General features: G+C 48.1%; 1 protein-coding gene across 3 annotated transcripts in view; it reads right to left on the bottom strand.

The window, feature by feature from the left end:
• Positions 1-503: 503 nt before the first annotated feature.
• pde4dip (phosphodiesterase 4D interacting protein) overlaps positions 504-25953 on the bottom strand; it is a gene marked incomplete at its 5' end in the record, with an annotated part of 75832 nt that continues 50382 nt past the window's right edge. For 2 of the 3 annotated variants that reach the window (XM_079244918.1, XM_079244916.1), the window contains 16 exons: positions 504-2182; positions 4213-4309; positions 4424-4470; positions 4564-4690; positions 6878-7009; positions 7249-7436; positions 8034-8132; positions 8213-8335; positions 8657-8781; positions 8860-9049; positions 9396-9515; positions 10908-11039; positions 11360-11647; positions 14485-14655; positions 14726-14860; positions 15753-16006. In XM_079244918.1, coding sequence (XP_079101044.1) covers positions 2043-2182; positions 4213-4309; positions 4424-4470; positions 4564-4690; positions 6878-7009; positions 7249-7436; positions 8034-8132; positions 8213-8335; positions 8657-8781; positions 8860-9049; positions 9396-9515; positions 10908-11039; positions 11360-11647; positions 14485-14655; positions 14726-14860; positions 15753-16006 — 2368 coding nt within the window. In that variant the 3' untranslated portion in view covers positions 504-2042. The remainder of the gene's footprint in view (positions 2183-4212; positions 4310-4423; positions 4471-4563; positions 4691-6877; positions 7010-7248; positions 7437-8033; positions 8133-8212; positions 8336-8656; positions 8782-8859; positions 9050-9395; positions 9516-10907; positions 11040-11359; positions 11648-14484; positions 14656-14725; positions 14861-15752; positions 16007-25953) is intronic. The other variant, XM_079244917.1, reaches the window with a different exon arrangement.

The raw sequence follows: 25953 nt of genomic DNA on the forward strand, positions 1-25953 counted from the left end.
CAGACCAGCTGGGTTCTGTCCAAGAACCAATGAATCTGATCAAGAAAGACATGAAGTCCTTCAGTTTAAACTCCTCTGAAAGAGTCTCAGTTTGTACTTTAAACACACCAGTTTGTCAGAACCATCTTCTAGTCGCGACTTGGACCCTTTTCCTCCAGAACTCAGCGGCACCATCTGCTGTTGTCCAGTTTCAGAGCTTTAAAAGCATCTTTCTGCTGGTCTTCCTCCAGCTCCCCATTTGGAAATGGAAGAGACAGAAACACAGAGAAGCAGACAGGACTTCATTGGGACGATCTGTTTAGTTGGGCTGGATTCTACGGTGGCCCTGAAGTGCAAACTACAGATTAAAAGACACAAAGCTCTGATGCCACCACAGTGGACGCCAGTGGATGTTTGATGGAGATCATTCAAACGAGTTTGCAGATTTTATTCACAGTTTTCAGTTCAGTAACAATCCGCCACAACGATCATTCATCCAGTAAAACACGACAAATGGAGCAAATTTGTTTTTTTCCCTTTATTACAAAGCTTTTTCCTGTTTACCCCAAAACATCTGAACAAACTGAACATGCATAAAAATACGTCTGGTCAAAGACCAGCTTTCTCTCACAGCAGCAAACACACCCTTTAATATGTACAAACAGGAGCCACACACACTCAGAGGGAAATTCTACGTCTTTCTACACCTGATCGGAGGACAGACAGTCGTCCACTTTGGTTCCTCTAAAATAAAAGTTTACGCTGGTATTTTGCTTTTTAAAATTTTTTTTATTTAAATGTTAAATCTGACGCTTTCGTCCAGACGTTTGTGGAAATAAATTTAGTCTAAGAGCTAAAACAGACGTCATGGCACTTGGACATCCAGGCCTACAGTTTCCAGGAGAAAGGCTCTTATTGCACAGTCACCCGAACGGTTTGCATATCTCTGGGAAAGTTTCGCTTCATGCACAAAGCAGGAGGGGAGCAGCTGCACAGCAAAGCCGGATTCCTCTCAGAACATCTGGAACAGATGCGTGATTGTCACCAACAACAAAACTTAAAGTCTAAATTTATAGAACATATAAACATTTATTCCATTTTTACCGTATTTCTGTTGGAAGAAATGTTGGTGTTTTTGGACAGTTGGCTTAAAAAACTAAAATCCTGTGAAATGTGGCGGAAAAATGTGCTCGTTTTCTGAAAAAGATGCTGCAAATCCAGCGTTTTTTCATCTGGCCTGAACACTTAGAAGCTATTCTGTTAGATGCAGAAAAATATGGAGAAATGTGGAAAAATAAGAAGAAAGTACGGAGGTCCAAAAGTGCCAAAAAAAATATGAGAAAGAAATATAAAAATGGCTTAAGAAATTAAACAGAATAAAATGAAAAATACTTTATTTATCCAAGAGGAGAACTGAAAGAATTAATTTTTAATGAAGCATCTATTAATTTTAACTAATCCTAATCAATACATGTTATTATCTAATTATATAAGCCAATTATTATGCCTGTAATTTATACAAAATATCTTTGAAAATATATTTTTCCAATAAATAATGTATAAAAGATGTTGATGTTCAACACCCCTTTTCAGCTGTTTTAATTTAAATTAATAAACATTTTAATTAATTCATTTTTTCTCCAAACAACTTTATTTCTTGCTGTTTTTATATTTTTCTCAGCATGTCTGCCTCGTTATGTGAAGGTCATGTGATCGACACCTAAACACGGACATGAATAAACAGATTTTTCAGCTATAACTGTTTGGCTTGTTAATCAGTTTTAGGTTTTTTTTTTTCTAGTTTTATTTCAGGAGCTTCGGACCTCCATCTTCATGTTTCAGTAGTAGGTCTTTGTGGGACAGTTTTATGATAAAAACAGACGTGCTGTCTTGACAGGACGTATGGCTTTGTTTCCACAAGCTGCTCGACCAATCACACGCTCTGTACACAAAGCAGACACACAGGAAGCCTCGTTTCTTCGCTGGTGTCGCCTGTCGAGTTCATCTGTTTATGAGAAGCTACAAATCCGCCAGACGTGTTCGGTCCGAGCTGGAGACGGCGACTACAGGAAGACCGCCTGCAGGGGGCGATGGTGGACAGCAGAGCAGGAGGAAGAGGAGGAGCTGGAGGATGAAGGTGGAGGTGTCAGGACACACCAACCAGGAGAGAAGGCGAGCTCACCGAAGCCTCCGTCGTTTTCACCTGAAACGCAAAACGGAAAAATGTTTACTTTTATTTACTTCACTGTTTAACTTTAAGTGTGAAAGCAGAAATAATAAACCGTTGATTAAAAAGAAAAAACAGCAAAGATCTTCCTGTTCAGAGTCGTTTCGGTGAAGAAACGAGATGATAAAAATAAAATAAATCGTGAGGAAACACGTGCCACAGATTAAAAGTTGCAGGTTTGGTCATTTCGTTTGTGTTTAATGAGAATTAAAACACAATTAAATAAATGAGATTGTTACTGAAATACGTAGAAATAAAGTTAATTCAAATAAAATGAATTTATCTAAAAGTAAAAACATAAAACAAATGTGGGGTTATGGTTATAAATAAAAAGAATAATAAAAATAATGATACTTTAAATAATAAATAAACAATAAAATCCTGTTCGACATAAACGCAACCATTTTGTCATCTTTTATTTCTGTTTTGTTTTGTTTTTTGGTCTTCTTTCTTGTTTTTCTTGTTTTTGTTTTTAGATTTTGTTATGTTCAAATGAACTTTTCAATCAATCAATCCCTGATGGGAAGTTCAGATTCATTGAAGAATCGGTTCTTTTGATTTGGTTCTCTTAGAAGAGTCAGCTCTTCCGGCTCCAGGTAGTTCCTTTTTCAGGCAAGGCAACTTTAGAAAAAAGTGCATCAAGCTGCACAAAAATACACAAAGGCAAACCCGTCGCATGTCTACATAAACAGACATAAACAACATAGAACATAAAACAATGACAAAGGAACACTTCCCTGCTGGATCGGACGATACCTGGAGAAATTTTTAGACCCGATCAGAGATTTTAGTCTGGTTTAGATTTTCATTAAATTCGTCTTGTTTCCTGGTAAGTACGTTGTTCTAACTTTAAACGATGTTTTCAGGTAAAAATTCCCGTTTTTAGCTCATTTCACCCAAATTAAATTGATTTCTTCTGCAAAAAAGTCGCTTTTCTGTGAATTAAACCGTAAATAAAGATTTTTCTAAAACTGAAGTCGTTCGCACCAAAATGATCATCAAAATAAAAGACTTTAATTAAACAGCAAGATTTAAATCAGCCAATGAGAAGGCCTGATGAATGTCAGGCTGCTGCCACACAACCAATCCCCTCCTCACCGAGAGGTCCAGTCCTCACCGAGACCAGGAACCTGGATCGTACAGGTCCAGTCCTCACCGAGACCAGGAACCTGGATCGTACAGGTCCAGTCCTCACCGAGACCAGGAACCTGGATCGTACAGGTCCAGTCCTCACCGAGACCAGGAACCTGGATCGTACGGGTCCAGTCCTCACCGAGACCAGGAACCTGGATCGTACAGGTCCAGTCCTCACCGAGACCAGGAACCTGGATCGTACGGGTCCAGTCCTCACCGAGACCAGGAACCTGGATCGTACAGGTCCAGTCCTCACCGAGACCAAGAACCTGGATCGTACAGGTCCAGTTCTCACCGAGACCAGGAACCTGGATCGTACAGGTCCAGTTCTCACCGAGACCAGGAACCTGGATCGTACAGGTCCAGTTCTCACCGAGACCAGGAACCTGGATCGTACAGGTCCAGTTCTCACCGAGACCAGGAACCTGGATCGTACAGGTCCAGTCCTCACCGAGACCAGGAACCTGGATCGTACAGGTCCAGTCCTCACCGAGACCAGGAACCTGGATCGTACAGGTCCAACCAGAATCCATTCAGGATCTTCTGGATCGTTATGAAGCCACTGGATCTCTCAGGTCATCAGGACCAGGTCTACGTTTTGGTTCCAGATTCGATGAAAAAACGTTAATTTCACTTTATTTTGGCTTTTTTTCCATTACATTTCTTTTGACGTTTGTTTTGTTGCTTCCTGCTTCCATGTTTTAGGTAAAACACGTAGAACCGTCTTCTGCATGAAATGTGACGTACAAATAAAGTTAAATTCAGCGTCATGCACGCGGTGGGAGGAAGAAGATGCAGAAAAACAGCCAATAATGATGAAGAAACTCTGATAACGCTGCTGCTAGACTGCAGAGCAAACCGGAGGAATGTACCTTTAATAGGCCAGGGCTGTGAGGAAGAGGAGGAAGGGAAGGACGGAGGAACTGAGAGAGAGGACTGGCGAAGGGAGGAGATCCTGAGTTTGTTCTCCTGAGGAGACTCAGCCAATCAGGAAGGAGAAACAGGAGAAAAGGAGAAGATGAGGAAGGTTTTGTCATCGTCATCATCCTCACCGCCATCAGCGGTCAGACGTCCTAAACTCACCTCTAAGTTGGTCTTGGCTTTCTTCAAGACGTCGCGCGTTCTGGACACTAAAGCAGCAAACAGAAGAGCGAGACTGAGATCAGGAAGAGTTGCCATGACGATCCTGCCGTTAAAAACAACCCAGAAGAAGAAGGACTCACGCTGGCTCACTATGAAGCGCTCCATGCTGTCTTTGCTGAGGTTGGAGCTCTTCAGCCTCTCCATGGTGTCCTTTAGAGCCTGCTCTCGCTCTGCGAGCTTCAGACGGAGAGAAACGAGCTCCTCCTGCTAAACGTCACACATAAACACACCGTCAAGGTTCAAACACGTTCAGGTCTGCGTAACGGGTACGAGCCAGGACAATTCAACATGCAGCAGCCACAGAAAGTTTCCGACTTATCATCAAATATATAAATATATGTGTAGATTGATTCGGGATGTTTACAACTAATCAATCAATTCATCTGTTAGGAGGCAGAAGCAGGAAATGCTAACAGCTATTTCCACCAAATGTCGCACTTTGGGAAGAAATATACACAAAACATGACTTATTGCTTGTCATTATGTGACGTAACGCAACATACAGTTACATAATGTGTCGTTATGTAGCATATCGTATCATAATGTATGGTAACGTACCGTATGTCAAAACGTATCACAACATAAACCAACGTAGGATAATGTAACAGAAAGTAACATGTTGTATGGCAAAATAACGTAATGTAACATTGTAACGTAAAATTACATTCTAAAGCAACAAATCGTAACGTAACATATCGTAACACAACATATTGTATCATGTCATATTGTATCGCAATATAAACCAATGTTGTGTGACATAATCTAAAGTAACAAAGTAATGTATGGCATGGTGAATCAACAAAGCCACGTCTTAACGCAACATATCTTAATGTACTGCATCATACCGTATCGTAATGTATCACATCGTAGTGTATTGTAACGTAACGCGCCGTAACGTAATGTGCCGTAACATAGCGTAGCGTGACATATCGTGACGCAACATATTGTGACACTGGTGTGTTCAGGCCAACGTTCAGACCAAATGAACGCTCGACGCTGCTCACTAAACTGACACTTTTGTGTCAGACGCCCAAAACGCTCCCAACGCTCCTGCCGCGTTTACCGCTTGTGTGTCTGGAGCGAGCGGCAAACGCGGCGGGAAAGAGAGGAGGGAGGCGGAGCTTTCCTTCCGGTCAGTCTGAATGACGGCGGATTCAGTAGAGAGACGGCTTGGTTTTATTCAATAAGGAAAGCTAGAGAGCGTCGTAGGGCAGTGATAGTCACTGTTAATGCAACAAGGGCCGCACTCAGCAGAGAGCCAAACAAAGCGTTGCTAGGCAACGTATCCTGCTACGATGCCAGATCAGTAACATTCAGCTTTTTATCAAGGAATGGCTATCCTAAATATTGCCCGGAGTAATCGCATCTCCGCCCCGTGTCTGGGTTCACCACAGGAATCCTCCAGGAGCTGCTTAAATTTTCGGCGCGTTCCGCGCAGAACGCCAACGCTCAAAACACGAGAAAGCTCGACGCCCCCTTGCCGCACCTCCCTATAGACTTTACATGGAAACCTGCCGCTCTCGATGCTCAAAACGCGTTTGGTCTGAACACACCGTAAGATATTGTCTGGTATCACATGTCGCTTACATTACATACCTTTTAACCGCCTGCTTTGTTTGACTCGTCCTAATGTTTTCATTTTTATCTAATTTATTTTTCTTATATTGTAAGGCGACTTGGGTATGGAAAGGCACCAAAAAATGAAATTATTATTATTTATTATTATTATTATTATTATTATCATCATTATTATTATTATTATGTCAGTGGGGTAATGGTGTAGTAGTTGCAGATGTGGGCATGACCCTGGAAAACCTGGGTTTTAGTCCCCAGCTGACCTACAATGGGACCCTAACAGGGCCCTTCACCACTAACTGCTCCCTGAGGCCAGAAAAATGATGAATCAGGTCATGTTGCATGTTATTATCGTATCATATGTCATACATCATACATATAATATTGTATTGTTTTGTATTATATATGTCTCGTAATATATCATATTTATCGTTTCATATTGTATAATATCTTGTCTCATGTTGTACTGTAACATATTGAATCATTTAATATCGTATTGTTTCATATTGTTTCACATTGTATTGAACTGTACCGTGTTGTATCATATTTTATTGTACTTTATTGTATTGTATCCTATTGTGTTTCATATTGCATCGTACTGTATTATGCTGTATCATAAAGTATTGTATCGTGCTGTTCATTGTATCGTGTTGTACTGTATTGTATTCTATCATATTATATAATATCTTGCATCGTATTGTTGTGTGTCAAATTGAATTGTTTCGTATCATATTGGACAATATTTCATTGTGTTGTTAAACTGGAAACCGTCCATTTGCATGTCCCTTTAAATCAAACTAATTGGAAACCTGATCTCACCTGATTGGTCTCTTCAGAGTCGGGCAGAGCTGCTCTCCAGAACCTCCGGAGCAGGGAATCGACCTCCTGCAGGATCTGTTTCAGAGTTTTCGTGTCCGACAGCAGCTTTCCAAAACATCCCAAATCCAAGTTCTGACAAATAAGAAAGCAGGAGGTGAAAAATCAGAAAAGCGTCCCACAAAAACATCTGTCTTTATTCCAACACAGAATAAAGACGCCAGAAAGGCTGAATCAGCCCAAACAGTTGCACTGATTTACTGGAAGCTGTGTTCAGACATTTATGGGTCAAACCGAAGAGAGACCAGCGTGAAAACCTGGAATAAAGGAATCCGCCCAATCCGAGGAACATCCCTGCTTCCTCCTCCTCTCACCTGCAGCAGGTGAGTCTCCTGTGAGGCGTTCAGAGAACGTAGGACATGCTCCATCTGCAGGAGGAGCGAACTCCCCTGCAGGAGCTGCTGCTGCAGAGCCTCGAAGTCCTCGCCGTGGCTGAGCACGTGGCGACCACGGCGGTCGGCGTGAGAACCGTTGGAGGCTCGACGCTGAAGAGTCGGAGATGCTGAGGAGGAAAACGGAGAAATTAGGAATAAAATAATTATTAAAAACATCCCATTTAAATCTGGAAGAATGAATGATTCATGCATCAGGTTTTCTCCTGCTTTAATCGCATTTTTATCTGATTTTATCTTCCTTTCTAAAGTTTTTCTAAAATATTTATTTCTTTGATTTTCTTTGACCACCTGCATATTTATGTTTATATTCCTGTAAATACGCCAGAAAACTCTTATTTATTTAACTTCTGATTTATTTACTTCTTGACTTATTTATATTTTTATTCAATAATTATTCATGTAACTTTTTTTTTGTCATTCCTTTTGTAAAATCATTTAAATATGTAATAAATGTATTTATCTAATTACTCAGTGAAATATATACTTTTATTATGATTTTTTTTATTAATTACTTACCCGTTTATTTGTTTACATACGTATCTATTCGTGAGCTAATTCATTCATTCCTTTCCTTCCCTCTTATATAACCCTGGAAAATTCTGGAAAACCCTGGAAACTGGAAATTTCTGGAAAATTCTGGAAAACTCTTGAAAACTCGTCATGTCTTGAAAACCCTGGAAAACAGGCAGATCTGAGCGCCTCACCCTGATCAGCTGATCTCGCCTCCGGTCTCTGACCGGACCGTTGAGGGGATGAAGGACGGACAAATCCGGCGTCCCTCACCGGAGGAGACGAGACATTGTCTGTGGAGACAAAAGTCCAGCATGAATTCCTGGGAAGTTCCAGCTTTTCTTTCCTGTTTTTAGATGTGAGACAAACTGACCGCTGAAGAGCCGTCGGGCGGCTCTGGGACGGGCGCCGCTCTGTCCAATCAGCTGCTGCTCCAGCTGGACATGAAGCTCTTTGGGATCGAAGCGTCCCACCTGGACGCCGTCCCTCATCAGACCTGTTAGGATGAGAAGATGGAAACATTTCAGCCCTGGCGGATTCAGGAAATATCTCCTTCTGTCTCCCAAACAACGTCCTGCTGTCCGTCCTCGTCACACCGAGCTAACCGAGACGCCAGGAGGACGAGGTGCGTCCACATCCTGACTACAGAAATCTGTGGGAAGAACCTGGAGAAATGATTCTTCAGTGTAAAGGACCGTCCCTGTCATGGAGGTCTCATGATCCCGGAGACCAGCATTGGTCGTCCTACATGGCTTGTAACCATGGAAACCACAAACCGAGAATGAAGACAAGCAGCCGATTGGCTGGTGATTCTTACCGGAGTGTGTGTTTGCAGCGACTTCACACACTCTGCGATACACCTGCAGGTCAGACTGAAGAGACCGGACCAAACTTCGGCTCTCGTCCAGCTGCTGTCGGAGGACGCTCACGTCGTGCTGGAGCCTGTCCACACAGACACGCAGCTCAAAGACACATCCAGGACTAGAAGATCCAGCTGAAGGGATGTGGTCCAACACAAACCTGTTGATGGTTTCCAGGTTCTTCTGTCTGTCCTGTTTCAGCTGCGCCACCTCCTGACCGCGAGCTTCAGCCTCCGTTTGCAGCTTCCTGCTTTGCTCCACCCACCTCTCTGCATCTAGCTCCGCCTCCTTGAGCCTGGACCGCTCCAGCAGCATGGCCTCCCTCAGCTGCTCCACCTCAGTGCTGCTGTCTGCAGGAGATACATGACAGATAGTCACTATCAGCCAGTAAAGTTTCACATCTTTCATAAAAAGGAGAAAAATGCTGACATCATCAGTCATAATGCATTAACATATGCGCTTCTGATCATTCTTATCCTGAAAATAATTAATAATTCCACAAGTTATAACTAAAATATGAGGAATAATTTTATGTAAATTAGGTTTATTGTAGCATACATGGTGCAAACTAAGGTTAAAATGTTGGTTTAACTTTGTTGATGATAACTAGAGAGTAAATAATAAAAATCAGATTTTTTTTTTTTCTCAATAATAAGAGGAATATTTTATGCAGGTGGTGGAGGGAAGCATCAGTACCTTTGGTGGCCTGCTTCAGCTGGGTCTGCAGACTCATGTTTTCCTCCTTTAGGAATCTCACCTCACTGGAAAGCTGGCTGACCGAGTCCAGGCCCTGGATGTAGATGTTGGTGGGAGTTCCTGTGGAGGAAAAGGAGACAGAGGAACCATTATTTTAATGTCACCAGGTTTCATACAAAAGCAGTGATGTTCTCTAGCCATAAAATCAACTAGCATGACATGTGGTAGGCATAACTTCCTCGCCATGACGTCTGCCAGCTATAAGGTTCGCTAGCCAAAATATCAGCAAGCCATAACACCTGCCAGCCATAGGGTCCACTAGCTGTAATGTTTGCTTGCCCTAAAGTCCGATAGCCTTAATATCTGCCAGCAATAAGGTCCGCTAATCATAATGTTTGCTAGCCAAAACTTACACTAACCTTGATGTCTGCCAGCCATAAGGTTCGCTAGCCAAAATATCTGCCAGCCATAATGTCTGCTAGCCTAAATATTTGCCAGGCCATAACGCCTGCCAGCCATAAGGTCTGCTAGCGATAACATCTGCCAGCCATAACGTCTGCTAGCCAAAAGGTCCTCTAGCCATAATGTTTGCTAGCCATAACTTCTGGCAGGCCAAACGTCTGCTAGCCATAACATCTGCAAACCACATGGTCCACTAGATATAAGGGCTGCTAGCTGTAATGGTTGCTCGCCAAAACTTCCGCTAGCATTAACATCAGACAGCTATAACATCCACTAGCCATATTATCCTCTAGTCATAATCTTCGCTAGCCTTAACATCAGCTAGCCATAACTCCTGCCTGCCATGACATCTGCTTGCAATTACACCAGTTACCTATAACATCCAATAGTGGTAATGTTTGCTAGTCATAACACAAGCTAGCCATAACATCCACTCGCCATATTATCCTCTAGTCATAATCTTCGCTAGCCTTAACATCAGCTAGCCATAACTCCTGCCTGCCATGACATCTGCTTGCAATTACACCAGTTACCTATAACATCCAATAGTGGTAATGTTTGCTAGTCATAACACAAGCTAGCCATAACATCCACTCGCCATAACGTCTGCCAGCCATCTGCTAGCAATAGCATTTGCTAGCTACAATGTCCGCTAGTGCCATAACTTCCACCAGCCGTAAGGTCTGCCAGCCATAAGGTATTTGGAATGTCTGCTAGCCATAGTGTAAGCCATATGTCGGTAGTATTCACATGACATCACAGCCTCAACATTAGTTCTATGTGACAATACGACGACATCGACTAGGCTCTCCAGTGAGTCTGCACTGAGGTCTTCTCTGTTTCAGCTTACAGTTTTACATTCTGGCTAAAACAAACATGAACAGTCACATCAGTCTCTGCTCTCGACCTTTGTGGAAACTGAACCAGTTATTGTGGTCTGGATTCCTGAACGTGGTCCTGATCAACACTGGAGTATCTAATAAACGGTAAAAGAAATCCAAAACATTTTTATTTGTGTAAGGCAACAAATTGTGTTATTATGTGTGTAACCTTTTTCTGTAGCTGTGCGAGCTAGTCTCTCCTCCAGCTGCTGTCGGAGGCGGTCGTTAGTCTGGATGGAGTCCTCCAGTCTCTGTCTCAGGCACCGGATCTCCTTCAGGTGCTCCTTCATCAGGTCTGAACCTGCATCAGGAACAAAGGCTGGATGTGGATCCAGTTCTGCACAACGACTCATCCACATGAATCAGGTGTGATGGAGCCAAACGGCCTCCTCTAGCGCTGAGAAGTTCCACGGTAGCTCTGCTAGTTCTGAGCTACTTGTAGCCCAGACAGCTCAGAGCTAAGAGCACGCCTTAGCTTCAACCTGCCTACCTCCATTAGCTGGTTAGCTCCAGGTAAGATCAGTTCGCTCTTACCCATGGGCCGCTCGGTGCTAACTAATAATACCATTTCTGCATATGGACCGGGGTTATTATCTAAATGTCAGAGATTACACATCTCACCTGTGTGGCTGGTTCCTGACTGGTACCCGGATGATCCGGATGACAGGTCTGCTCCAAGTCTCGTAGGTCTGGTACCATAGGTCCTATCCCAGAAAGCACTGCTCTCCAGCACGCTGACCCCTGTTTTCATGGCCAGGTTAGCATCCAGGCTGCTGCTGCTGGGTGCTCTGGTGAAAGGAGAAGGCTGGAAACTCTGGTAGGATAACGGCAGGAAACCAGAGGAATCTGCCGGCTGCTGGTGACCAAAAAGGAATCCCTGAAGAGGTCTGGACTGGGGAGTGGAAAACCCTGTAGAGGAAGGGACAGTAAGCACAGCATTGATGGATATGCTAATAAAGAAAAACGTAGTAGCATTCATGTGTTAGAGCCCCAGAGGAAGGAGAGGACTGAAGAGCGGAAGGATTTCTCCTGACATTTAGGACAGCTTTAATTAGCTGAATCAAATGTGTCTGGTTTGGAGTTTCTCAGAGCTTCAACTCTCATCTGTAGTTTCAGATCAGAGCAAACTGTCCTCCAACTGGATCCCCGGCTTCATTAAGCATCATGTGAAGAAGCATCATTTAATGAGAAAGAAAGTACGAGCTGTTACAGAGAGACGAGACGGAGGAAGCAAAGACGGGACGACCAGTTCATCTACAAGAAGCAGTTTCATGACCCAAATGTCTTTCAGTTCAGACTGCAGCTTTACAAAGTCCTGAGAACAATCTGGCTGTTACGAGCTTATAAACCGGACTTTTACTGCCAGACTTACAAACTGTCCAGTTGATTCAGCCGCTGGAGCTCTGATCAAACTGCAAAGACAAAAACTGAGCTCAACAACAACAAAACATTTCTCTTATTCTGATGTCTCCCTTTTCCCTAACACGCTTACAGAAAAACCACACGGGTTTCACATGTAACCCCATCGGCTTGCACATGTGAAACATGTTTTACACATGGCAAAATGAGGTTTTGGAACATTTCAGTGTCACAACATGTGAAGACTATCACATGTTTTTTTGTTTCTTGTGCATAGTATGTCTTTCATGTGGAAAATGACATGTTCCCATGTGGAACATGTCATTTTTCTGTGAGGGGATTATTTTACTTGTTTATCCACAAACAGAAAAACAGACAATCTTAGGAATGTGAGATCCTAAAGTCACAAACAGAAAAAAATGTGGTGTTTTATTCTGCATAAAGCAGCAGCAGCCCAACTCTTTAGGCTAGTTTGGCGTATAGCTAACGTTTAGAATCATGACCTGCCGAACACTGAACAGCATCAACTTGCAAACTTCAGGGTTTAAAAGAGACATATGAAATCTCTCTTCTGTTTCAGAGCATACTGAACAGAACACCTCAAAAACTCCAACATGGCGCCACTTTCCATTTTGTTTCAAACGTCCTCAGTCTGAAAAACGCTGCATTCAATGACCCATTTGGATCTGTCAGGTTCTGTTACGTGACAGTTCTGGTTCAGGGAGGAATTATCCAGCCCTCCCATCACATCACGCTGCATTAACTTCACATCAGAGGTGGAAAGCTGGAACTTATTAAAAGTTATCAGCAGTTATATAATAAGAGCAATTAGATAATGATGTTCACCAGAACTTTCAGAAACCGAAGTTTATGGACTTCTGTCTTTTGAACTGCCTCGTTTTTCTAAATCAAGATTAAATATTTTATATTTACTTGTGATCATGCAGTCAGTAATAAACCTAAAAATCTGACATTTTGAAGCTTCTGAAAGAAAAATCTGCAGCGAGTTATTCCATGAGATTAGGTCCATCTGACTTTTCTGATTGTATTTTATCTACCAAGTCTCCATAAACAGCTTTATATAAACTAAAGTGTCTCCTTTAATTCAGTTTAAAACACATTTATACGTTTTTTTTTTAACTCTTTTTTTTATTATGAGAATTCATTTTGGATTTTCAGTTGACGTCCCCGTCTTCCCTTATTACAGCTGAAATCATTCATCTCTAACTTTACAAACCACAGATCATTTCTCCACTTTAAACAGTCTGGAAGTTTCTGCCTTTAGGAACCAGAAGCTATTACATCTCTGAACCAGATTAGCTCTAGAGGCTAACTGTGCCCTGGCTGCGCTAGCAGGAACCAGAACTCCTGCAGCTAATAGGAGCTGGTACCGTGTTAGCATAAGAACTAGCTCAACTGATTCATTAAAAATTTGTTCTTGATGTTTTATCTGGTAAAATCAAGGTTGAATAAATAACAAGTGAATTCTTTGAAAGACCCGGAGTTGATGGGGAACTCATCTTCAGAAAGCATGTTGGCTTTGGGAGCCAGACTTGTTTCTGTTGGCTCCTGAGAATTAGCATTGCTAACTTCTTGAGAGTTAGCACAGCTGAAGGTTGCAGCTTGTCACTCAGCCCCACTTTTTTTTTTAGCCCAGACTGCAAATACCCCCTAAAGTTTGCTAGTTGCACAATTAATGGGTTCCTCAGATGAATTAACTGCTCACCCAGCAGGTAGTCAAGATTAGCTGAATTAGCGGAGTCGTGTGCTAGCTGTGGGAGTTCTCATTTAGCTTCTACAGCTAGTCTTTCTGAAACTGTTGGTAGAACTGCAGATTCAGAGCAGAAATCCTGGATAACACTGAGGGATTACTCTGCTCATCCACATAAAAACATCAGCTGCTAATGTTTAATTTAAAATTGAACTAAACTCAGAGGAGTGACAGCGTTTCCAACTTTGTGTTTTAACAACCTGGAAAAGTTCAACACGGCTTGAGATGAGATTGTCCCCAAACTGCAGAATACTTGAAGATAAAACTGCATGCAGAGTATTTATCAGTTTCCTGAACTCTTAGGTCATTTACTGGAAGGTGTCTCATACAATAAAAACATGCCTCAGGAAGTCTGGAACATGCTAATTGCGTTAAACTTCAGGGGATTAGCATGCAGTTATAAAGCATTTCAAGCGGTACCGCATCCATTCGTTTCATTATTTGATTTCAATTGACGAGACAACTTTTAACTTAAACTGCCAATAAAATTATTGAACACTTCCGAGTTCTGCATTCCTTACGAGCTTGTTACGCCTCACACACAAACACACGTTTAGTTTGTTACGTTTAACGCTCGGTTACAGAAAAACAAGCAGAAACCGTCAGATTGACGCACTAGCTTTGTCCTCCAGCTGCTTCTGCAACATCTGCAGCTCTTGGTGCACCTCAGCCAGGGAGAAAGCCACCCCCCCGCGGCTTTGGTAACGGGTTCGCAGGTTTGAGGGGTGAGGACGGAAGGAAGAAGAGGAAGGTGGAAGGTGGCAGGGAGTAGAGCTGAAGGCTGGAGCTGGGAAAGAAGAGGGAGACACTGAAAAGGTGAAGTCAGACAGAAACTCCGCCCACAGAGCTCCTCCTACCTGTCTGGCTCTGCACATCTGCAGGTTTGAGTGGCGAGCTGGGGCAGTGCATGCTGGGACAGCTCTGGTGGGATGAGGAGAGGGATGACGGGACAGATGGATGGCGTGACAAGGCGTCGTGGTGGGAATGACAATCTAGAAATGAAAAGAATCAGCAGTCAGGTGAGGAACATGATGGATGCTGCAGACACACCAACACGGCAGAAGTTTGGTGTGAACCTGCTGAAAGAAGTTTCCAGAAACTCCTGTTTCCTCATTTATAAACAAGAACCGTGTCAGCCTCTACCAGGATAAACATGCAGAAAAAAAACTAACTGGGATAGAAAATCATGTATTTCGTCAGCTGCACATCCATGATGAGAAGCTCCCATTTCACCACGTCCCAAAGCTGCTCTGTTGGAGTCCCACAAGGCTCTATGTTGGGACCACCTTCATCGTTTCAGCCAGTAGAGCTGCTTATAGTCTTCTGGGTCTGCTGTGTTTGTGTCAGGAACTTTGCCTGGTTCTGAGATGATGTGAGCTCTGTGACATGGTGCATCATCCTGCTGGAAGTTTCCATCAGAAGATGCTACACTGTGCTCATAAAGGGATGGACATGGTCAGCAGCAGGACTCAGGTAGGCTGTGGAGGTTAAACCAGGTCATGCTGGTACTCAGGGAACCCACTTCCACCAACAGGATGGGTTGGCACACATCTTATTGCTTTGCATTTCTACAGGAGAAAACAGACGGGTCCTACTTATTTGGGACCCTTCAATTGGGATCTGAATCTTACTGAATCTGAATTTTAAACTTCAGCACGACTACATGCTGCCATGTGATTGGCTGATTAGATATTAGCCTTAACTGGAAGTTGGACAGGTGGAGCTGATGGGGATGTGTGTGTTTCAGTAGTTTGGAAAAAATTAGGACTAAAAACTAAGAACTGCAAGCAACACCTAAATCTCATCTTGTAACGGCCCCGCCAGTCCCTCTATGCTCCCCCCGCTTGCAGAATCTTCTAGATCTGGCACTGGTGGTTGTCTCACCTGCACCGACTGCTGTCGAAGTCCTCGTTTCCTCCTGACCCAGCTCAGCGCTACTGTCCACATCAGAACACAACTCCAGGTCCTCGTTGGTGGATCCGCGTTCGTCCGACACGTAGGAGATGCGATCTGATTGGTCAGTGGTGTCAGAGAGGGCGTGGCTGCTGCAAGGCGTGTCCGAGCGATGGGGATGCTGGTTGAGTTTGGCTCGCAGAGACTCGATGACCTTGTCTTTCTGCTGCAGCTCCTTACTGAGTCTGTCCACACAAACACACAGAAACACAAACATTTATTCATGTCAAAGAGTTTACTGTTGGACGACCTCACTTCAGGCTTCTGACACGTCTGAACCAGCCAGGAACAGAATGATCAACTTTTATCGTGAACTTCCGGCTGCAAATTGAGGTGAAAAAAAGCAGCTTTTCTTCGCGGTGTGAAAAGAGAGCAGCTGTTTGCGACTGAAGGGATCAGCAGCATTAATGAGCAGAGCTGCAGCAGGTGCGTGAGTCACCTGCCCGCTTCATGGAAGCTTCTTACTGAAAGCAATGACACTGCATGGGAAACGCAGATAACATATTCACCCTGACACGGTTGGAGAGAACGAAGGAAGACGACGAGGAGCAGGGAGGGTACGGGGCAACATGACAGCCATGACACCAGTTGTGTTCCCCGAGGATGATTTAATTAACACTGACATGCTGATGCACAGAGGTTAAGGTTATCTGAATCAATCCCAGGCTCTGACACACACACACACACACACACACACACACACACACACACACACACACACACACACACACAAAGACAAAACTTTCATGTAAGAGTTGATTTCAGAGTCCGCTCCATGACTTCTACCATCATAATGTTGATAAATTAAACTTAAACTTGAGAATTTTATCTGTAATGAATAAAAACTTGTTTGTTATTTAACCTTTTATGTTTTCTAGCCCATGAATAAGTGGGTGTTGGCGTGGATGGTGACTGACACCCATCCAAGTCAGAGCTGCCTGTAGCTAAGAGCTAACTGAGCCAAGCTAGAGCTAACCAGCTAACGGACGGCTGAAGCTGAGACGCGCCGCTATCCAGCTAAATCCAGCGGGATATCGGGCACCTGTCAATCAAAGGACACACCCCAAGTTATGCCGAGTTTTGCGACTGATGATGAGGGAACTGCAGCGTTCGGCTTCACCTTCAACTGCCGGAGGTTGGCGCCCGGTGAGGATGCGTAACGATGCATCAGGGTGAGTCTTTGTTGGTGTTTTCTTGAAAGTCTGAACCATCGGAGGGAGCTTCACAGCAGCCATTTTATTCAAACCCCCGTCTGTTTGCCGGGAAAGTCGCAAACAAACGTCGGCTCAAAGAAACGGATCGGACCCGAGTCACACACTTCACACAACTTCACACGACCAGAAGAATGTTGCACCTTTTAACGGAGCCGAGTCCACAGTCGGACCGAATCTAGTGGACTTTCCAGGTGTGAATGCTCCCGGCATCAATGAATTAAAAAAATCTTGATTGATTGATCTCTTTAAGTCGTCCACAGGAACAGTTCTCCAGGATCTTTGAAGGACTTTCTAGAACTTTTCTTTAGATGTTTTGATTTATTCCATTGTATGTATAGATAGTCCCTGTTACGCTGAGGTCCTGGTTCTGCGGAGGATCCGTCCCTCCATTGGACCCAACGAGATCCGGGTTCTGGGGAGGATCCGACCCTCCATCGGACCCAACGAGGTCCGGGTTCTGGGGAGGATCCGACCCTCCATCGGACCCAACGAGGTCCGGGTTCTGGGGAGGATCCGACCCTCCATCGGACCCAACGAGGTCCGGGTTCTGGGGAGGATCCGACCCTCCATCGGACCCAACTCCGGGTTCTGGGGAGGATCCGACCCTCCATCGGACCCAACTCCGGGTTCTGGGGAGGATCCGACCCTCCATCGGACCCAACGAGGTCCGGGTTCTGGGGAGGATCCGACCCTCCATCGGACCTCGTTGGGTCCGATGGAGGGACGGATCCTCCTCAGAACCAGGACTTTTTTCCGCTCATCTTTCTTGGGTCATGTGACCTCAGCCTTTTCTGGCTTCTTGAAGCCGCGTTTCCATGGAGACCAGTTCTGATGAGACTTCAGCCATCAATAGATGGATCAGCTGAAGGTCCAGATGGATCTGTCAGGTCCTGGTTCTTGTCTAAAAACCTGATCCAGTTGGAACTGGTTCCTTGCAGAGTTGGGCGCCAACCCAACCCCGGTTTATTCTGCGAGTCCAGAGACCTTTTTTACGTGGGACGATCCTCTGGAACCGGTCTGGAAACAGAACTGGACCAGAAAGGAGGGAAAATCTCTGACAGACCTCCAGGAAGACCTGCTGATGAAGACCAGGACCAGGTCTGAGATGAAGACGTGTGGACTGTGGAAACCTGCAGGACTCTCAGGTGTTTTTAGGTTTTATTGGTAGAAGCAGCAGAAGGAACGTGCGGCGCTGCAGGAGGTGGGATCAGCACGGCAGGAATGTGGGACGAATCCCACCGTGACACACGTTGCAGCGAGGGAATGTGTGGAGCGTTCGAGCCACGGTGGCGTGTGCGTGACTCGTCCAGACGTTTCTGATGGACGTGAAAGAAGCATGCAGAGATTGTGTTTCCGGTCTTACCTGTCGAGCTGAGCGAGCATGGCCCTCCTCTCCCGGTCGGTGTGCTTCCTCAGCAGCAGCAGCTCCCTCTCTTGAGCCTTCCACTCCCACAGGGAGAAGGAGAACAGAGCATCCCGGTACAGCGGGCTACTCTTCGACAGCATGGTCTTCCACAGAGGCGCCATCCCCCTCCGTCACGCTGCCACCACCCGGCTACAGCGCGCCCATCCCTCAGCTTGCCTCAGAGGAAACGGCGAGCCTTTCATGGGCTCAGCGGCCGAGGTCCTGACCCTCTCTGTAGCGACAGGCTGGCAGCGTGAGCGAGGGATGAGGGGATGGAGGGATGACGGAGCACCAAGGCGATCAGGTGAAAAGCACAGCAAATCCCGATTAGGCCCAGCTTCCCAGGGAGATGGATTCCGGTGGCCGCCTTCCAACGAACGCACACACCTCCACACAGATTACAGGCGGCAACACAAATGTTCCTTCAGGAGGAGACGGGCAGCAGATAATCTGCAGCTCTGACCAGACCAAGGAAGGAAAAACAACTCTAATCCAGGAGTAAAGTAGTTAAAGGACTCCTTTTTCCATTGAAATCTTGAGTAGGAAGAAGAGCTTCCAACAAGCACGACTCACAGCAGGAGCACCCCCAGGTGACCAAGGACAAACGGATGTCCAGGTCCCGAGGGCTCGTAGCTTCACGCTCCACCAGCAGCAGAGAAAGAGCGAGGCTGTATCAAGCCTTCCTCACAAAGCTGCACTTCCTCTCTCTTCGGCTTGTTTGTGTGTTTTCAGTCCTCATCAGTCCACGGCCGGAGCCTCCACGTCCACAGAGTCACAAAGACCAGGCGGCCGATGAAAACGCTTCGGGCAGAGTCTCACAAAGCGAAGCTGCAGCATCCCCCGTCTGTCCGCCAAGCAAATAATCCTGGTTTATGGAGAGTAAATCTTACATAACGGAGCCGGGAGCTCTGCTGGATGTTTGGCAGCATGTGCTGCTGCTGATACGTTGAAGCAAAGTGATGCCCAGCTCCATCCCTCACGTTCTCCCCCCTCTCTCTCTCTCTCTCTCTCTGCGTTTAGCTCCTCCTGACCCATTTCCCTCCCCGTTCCAGGTCTTAATAACTTAACCTGATTAGAGGCCATGTTGACAGCGCGCCCCGAGCTCAGGGCAGCAGGAACACACGCCTCTCACACGCGTGGATTCTATGTTATAAACGTGCTGAAGCAGAAACGCGCTCATGCGGTTTTACTCCCCGTTAAGCAGGTTTAAGGTGGGATGAATCTCCATTCCACGCTGAATGACGGCGTTAGAGGATGTAAAGCTCTGAGCTGCTGCAGCTCAGATGATGTTTACACCGTTGCCATGGACACCATCTGATGGCAACGTCAACATTTATCCTGACAAACTGCTTTTTCTTCACGTAGAGGAGAACAACATGTTACTGGAGAAAGCCTGAAAACTTTCCGTTTTCATCGTTACCAGCAGATTTTAAAAGTTTCATATTAATATCTAGATCCTGAAAACAGAAGCAGCTCACTGTGCATGGAGGCTTCCATCCCAGGACAACACACTCAGCACAAAGAGGGAGTCCACCAGGACCACGATCCACGCTCAAACATCCAAGCTCCATGAATACATCAGGAAGAGGGCACCGAGGGATGAAGCACTTAGTGAATGTCTCAGACAATGGAGTCTGGAGGAACACCAGATGGAAGAACCATCATGGGAGGAAAAGCCCCTGCATGGGATGTACCACCGGCAGATCACCGAAGTGGCCGATATAAGCAAGTCCTATCAGTGGCTGGAGAGGGTCTACCAGACCCGGCAGGATCCCAGATCTACCAGACCCTGCAGGATCCCAGATCTACCAGACCCGGCAGGATCCCAGATCTACCAGACCCTGCAGGATCCCAGATCTACCAGACCAGGCAGGATCCCAGATCTACCAGAACCGGCAGGATCCCAGATCTACCATACCAGGCAGGATCCCAGATCTACCAGACCCGGCAGGATCCCAGATCTACCAGACCCGGTAGGATCCCAGATCTACCAGACCAGGCAGGATCCCAGATCTACCAGACCCTGCAGGATCCCAGATCTACCAGACCAGGCAGGATCCCAGATCTACCAGAACCGGCAGGATCCCAGATCTACCATACCAGGCAGGATCCCAGATCTACCAGACCCGGCAGGATCCCAGATCTACCAGACCCGGTAGGATCCCAGATCTACCAGACCAGGCAGGATCCCAGATCTACCAGAACCGGCAGGATCCCAGATCTACCATACCAGGCAGGATCCCAGATCTACCAGACCCTGCAGGATCCCATCCATCCATCCATCCATCCATCTTCTGCCGCTTATCCGGGGTCGGGTCGCGGGGGCAGCAGCCTAAGCAGGGAAGCCCAGACTTCCCTCTCCCCAGCCACATTTGCCAACTCTGCGGGGGGGATCCCGAGGCGTTCCCAGGCCAGCCAAGAGATATAATCCCTCCAGCGTGTCCTGGGTCTTCCCCGGGGTCTCCTCCCAGAGGGACGTGCCTGGAACACCTCACCAGGGAGGCGTCCAGGAGGCATCCTGACCAGATGCCCGAGCCACCTCAACTGGTTCCTCTCGATGCGAAGGAGCAGCGGCTCTACTCTGAGCCCCTCCCGGATGACCGAGCTCCTCACCCTATCTCTAAGGGAGAGCCCGGCCACCCTGCGGAGGAAACTCATTTCAGCCGCCTGTATACGAGATCTCCTTCTTTCGGTCACGACCCACAGCTCATGACCATAGGTGAGGGTAGGAACTTAGATCGACTGGTAAATCGAGAGCTTCACCTTCTGGCTCAGCTCCTTCTTCACCACGACAGACCGGCGCAGAGTCCGCATTACTGCAGACGCCGCACCGATCTGTCTGTCGATCTCGCGGTCCATCCTTCCCTCACTCGTGAACAAGACCCCGAGATATTTAAACTCCTCCACTTGGGGCAGGACCTGACTCCCGACCCGGAGAGGGCAATCCACCCTATTCCGGCTGAGGACCATGGTCTCAGATTTGGAGGTGCTGATTCTCATCCCAGCCGCTTCACACTCGGCCGCGAATCGCTCAAGCGAGAGCTGGAGATCACGACCAGATGAAGCCAACAGGACCACGTCATCCGCAAAAAGCAGGGACCCAATCCTGAGGCCACCAAGTCGGATCCCCTCAACCCCTCGGCTGCGCCTAGAAATTCTGTCCATATAAGTTATGAACAGAATCGGTGATAAAGGGCAGCCTTGGCGGAGTCCAACCCTCACCGGAAACGGATCGGACTTACTACCGGCAATGCGGACCAAGCTCTGACACCTGTCGTACAGGGACCGGACAGCTCATACAAGGGGGTCCGGTACCCCATACTCCCGGAGTACCCCCCACAGGAGCCCCCGGGGGACACGGTCGAATGCCTTCTCCAGATCCACAAAGCACATGTAGACTGGTTGGGCAAACTCCCATGCCCCCTCCAGGACCCCAGAGAGGGTATAGAGCTGGTTCACTGTTCCGCGACCAGGACGAAAACCACACTGCTCCTCCTCAATCCGGGATTCGACTATCCGGCGGACCCTCCTCTCCAGGACCCCTGAATAGACCTTACCAGGGAGGCTGAGGAGTGTGATTCCCCTGTAATTGGAACACACCCTCCGGTCCCCCTTCTTAAAAAGGGGGACCACCACCCCAGTCTGCCAATCCAGCGGTACTGCCCCCGATGTCCACGCGATGCTGCAGAGGCGTGTCAGCCAGGACAGCCCCACAGCATCCAGAGCCTTAAGGAACTCCGGGCGGATCTCATCCACCCCCGGGGCCTTGCCGCCAAGGAGCTTTTTGACCACCTCAGCGACTTCAGCCCCAGAGATAGGAGAGTCCACCCCTGAGTCCACCAGCTCTGCTCCCTCATGGGAAGACGTGTTGGTAGGATTGAGGAGGTCTTCGAAGTATTCCCTCCACCGACCCACAACGTCCCGAGTTGAGGTCAGCAGCTCCCCACCTCCACTGTACACAGTATTGATGGAGCACTGCTTCCCCCCCCCGAGCCGCCGGATGGTGGACCAGAATCTCCTCGAAGCCGTCCGGAAGTCTTTCTCCATGGCCTCGCCGAACTCCTCCCATGCCCGAATTTTTGCCTCGGCAACAGCCGAAGCCGTATGCCGCTTAGCCCGCCGGTACCCATCAGCTGCCTCCAGAGTCCCACAGGCCAAGAAGGCCCGATAGGACTCCTTCTTCAGCTTGACGGCATCCCTCACTGCTGGTGTCCACCAACGAGTCCTGGGATTACCGCCACGACAGGCACCAACTACCTTACAGCCAGAGCTCCGGCTGGCCGCCTCAGCAATAGAGGCACGGAACACAGCCCATTCGGACTCAATGTCCCCCGCCTCACTCGGGACATGTTCGAAGCTCTGCTGAAGGTGGGAGTTGAAGCTCGCTCTGACAGGGGACTCAGCCAGACGTTCCCAGCAGACCCTCACAACACGTTTGGGCCTGCCAGCTCGGACCGGCTTCCTCCCCCACCATCTGAGCCAACTCACCACCAGGTGGTGATCAGTTGACAGCTCCGCCCCCCTCTTCACCCGAGTGTCCAAGGCATGTCTTCACCTGAGTGTCCAAGGCATGTGGCCGCAGGTCCGACGATACGACTACAAAGTCGATCATTGAACTGCGGCCCAGGGAATCCTGATGCCAGGTGTACATATGGACACTCTTATGCTGGAACATGGTGTTCGTTATAGACAATCCATGACGAGCACAGAAGTCCAACAACAAAACACCATTTGGGTTCAGAGGGGGTGGACCATGCCTCCCAATCACTCCCCTCCAGGTCTCACTGTCATTGCCCACGTGAGCATTGAAGTCCCCCAGCAGAACAATGGAGTCCCCAGAAGGAGCACCCTCCAGCACTCCCTCCAAGGACTCCAGAAAGGGTGGGTACTCTGAACTGCTGTTCGGTGCATAAGCACAGACAACAGTCAGGACCCGTCCCCCCACCCGGAGGCGGAGGGAAACTACCCTTTCATCCACCGGGGTAAACCCCAACGTGCAGGCACCAAGCTGGGGGCTGATGAGAATGCCCACACCTGCTCGGCGCCTCTCACCATGAGCAACTCCAGAGTGGAAGAAAGTCCAGCCCCTCTCGAGGGTTCTGGTTCCAGAGCCCAAGCCATGCGTCGAGGTGAGTCCAACTATATCTAGTCGGAACCGCTCAACCTCGCGCACAAGCTCAGGCTCCTTCCCCACCAGAGAGGTGACGTTCCACGTCCCTAGAGCCAGCTTCTGCAGCCGGGGATCGGACCGCCAGGGTCCCCGCCTCTTGCTGCCGCCCAGCTCACATTGCACCCGACCCCTACGGCTCCTCCCGCAGATGGTGAGCCCACGGGAGGTGGGGCCCATGTAACCCTTTCGGGCTGAGCCCGACCGGGCCCCATGGGCGAAGGCCCGGCCACCAGACGCTCGCTCTCGTACCCCGCCTCCAGGCCTGGCTCCGGAGGGGGGTCCCGGTAACCCGCGTCCGGGCAAGGGAACATTCATGCCCAGGTTAGTCGTCATCATAGGGGTCTATGAGCCTGCAGGATCCCAGATCTACTATACCAGGCAGGATCCCAGATCTACCAGACCAGGCAGGATCCCAGATCTACCAGACCCTGCAGGATCCCAGATCTACCATACCAGGCAGGATCCCAGATCTACCAGACCAGGCAGGATCCCAGATCTACCAGACCCTGCAGGATCCCAGATCTACCAGACCAGGCAGGATCCCAGATCTACCAGACCCGGCAGGATCCCAGATCTACCAGACCAGGCAGGATCCCAGATCTACCAGACCAGGCAGGATCCCAGATCTACCAGACCAGGCAGGATCCCAGATCTACCATACCAGGCAGGATCCCAGATCTACCATACCAGGCAGGATCCCAGATCTACCATACCAGGCAGGATCCCAGATCTACCATACCAGGCAGGATCCCAGGTCTACCATACCAGGCAGGATCCCAGGTCTACCAGACCCTGCAGGATCCCAGATCTACCATACCAGGCAGGATCCCAGATCTACCAGACCCGGCAGGATCCAAGATCTACCAGACCCGGCAGGATCCCAGATCTACCATACCAGGCAGTATCCCAGATCTACCAGACCAGGCAGGATCCCAGATCTACCAGACCCTGCAGGATCCCAGATCTACCAGACCCTGCAGGATCCCAGATCTACCAGACCCGGCAGGATCCCAGATCTACCAGACCCTGCAGGATCCCAGATCTACCAGACCAGGCAGGATCCCAGATCTACCAGACCAGGCAGGATCCCAGATCTACCAGACCAGGCAGGATCCCAGATCTACCAGACCAGGCAGGATCCCAGATCTACCAGACCCGGCAGGATCCCAGATCTACCAGACCAGGCAGGATCCCAGATCTACCAGACCAGGCAGGATCCCAGATCTACCATACCAGGCAGGATCCCAGATCTACCAGACCAGGCAGGATCCCAGATCTACCAGACCAGGCAGGATCCAAGATCTACCAGACCCGGCAGGATCCCAGATCTACCAGACCAGGCAGGATCCCAGATCTACCAGACCAGGCAGGATCCCAGATCTACCAGACCAGGCAGGATCCCAGATCTACCAGACCAGGCAGGATCCCAGATCTACCAGACCCGGCAGGATCCCAGATCTACCAGACCAGGCAGGATCCCAGATCTACCAGACCAGGCAGGATCCCAGATCTACCAGACCCGGCAGGATCCCAGATCTACCAGACCCGGCAGGATCCCAGATCTACCATACCAGGCAGGATCCCAGATCTACCAGACCAGGCAGGATCCTAGATCTACCAGACCCGGCAGGATCCCAGATCTACCAGACCAGGCAGGATCCCAGATCAACCAGACCAGGCAGGATCCCAGATCTACCAGACCAGGCAGGATCCCAGATCTACCAGACCAGGCAGGATCCCAGATCTACCATACCAGGCAGGATCCCAGATCTACCATACCAGGCAGGATCCCAGATCTACCAGACCCGGCAGGATCCCAGATCTACCATACCAGGCAGGATCCCAGATCTACCAGACCCGGCAGGATCCCAGATCTACCAGACCCTGCAGGATCCCAGATCTACCAGACCAGGCAGGATCCCAGATCTACCAGACCCGGCAGGATCCCAGATCTACCAGACCAGGCAGGATCACAGATCTACCATACCAGGCAGGATCCCAGATCTACCAGACCCGGCAGGATCCCAGATCTACCAGACCAGGCAGGATCCCAGATCTACCAGACCCTGCAGGATCCCAGATCTACCAGACCAGGCAGGATCCCAGATCTACCAGACCAGGCAGGATCCCAGATCTACCATACCAGGCAGGATCCCAGATCTACCAGACCAGGCAGGATCCTAGATCTACCAGACCAGGCAGGATCCCCGATCTACCATACCAGGCAGGATCCCAGATCTACCATACCAGGCAGGATCCCAGATCTACCATACCAGGCAGGATCCCAGATCTACCATACCAGGCAGGATCCCAGATCTACCAGACCAGGCAGGATCCCAGATC

Source organism: Telmatherina bonti, assembly GCF_933228915.1.
Source record: "Telmatherina bonti genome assembly, chromosome: 8".
NCBI classification, from domain to species: domain Eukaryota; kingdom Metazoa; phylum Chordata; class Actinopteri; order Atheriniformes; family Telmatherinidae; genus Telmatherina; species Telmatherina bonti.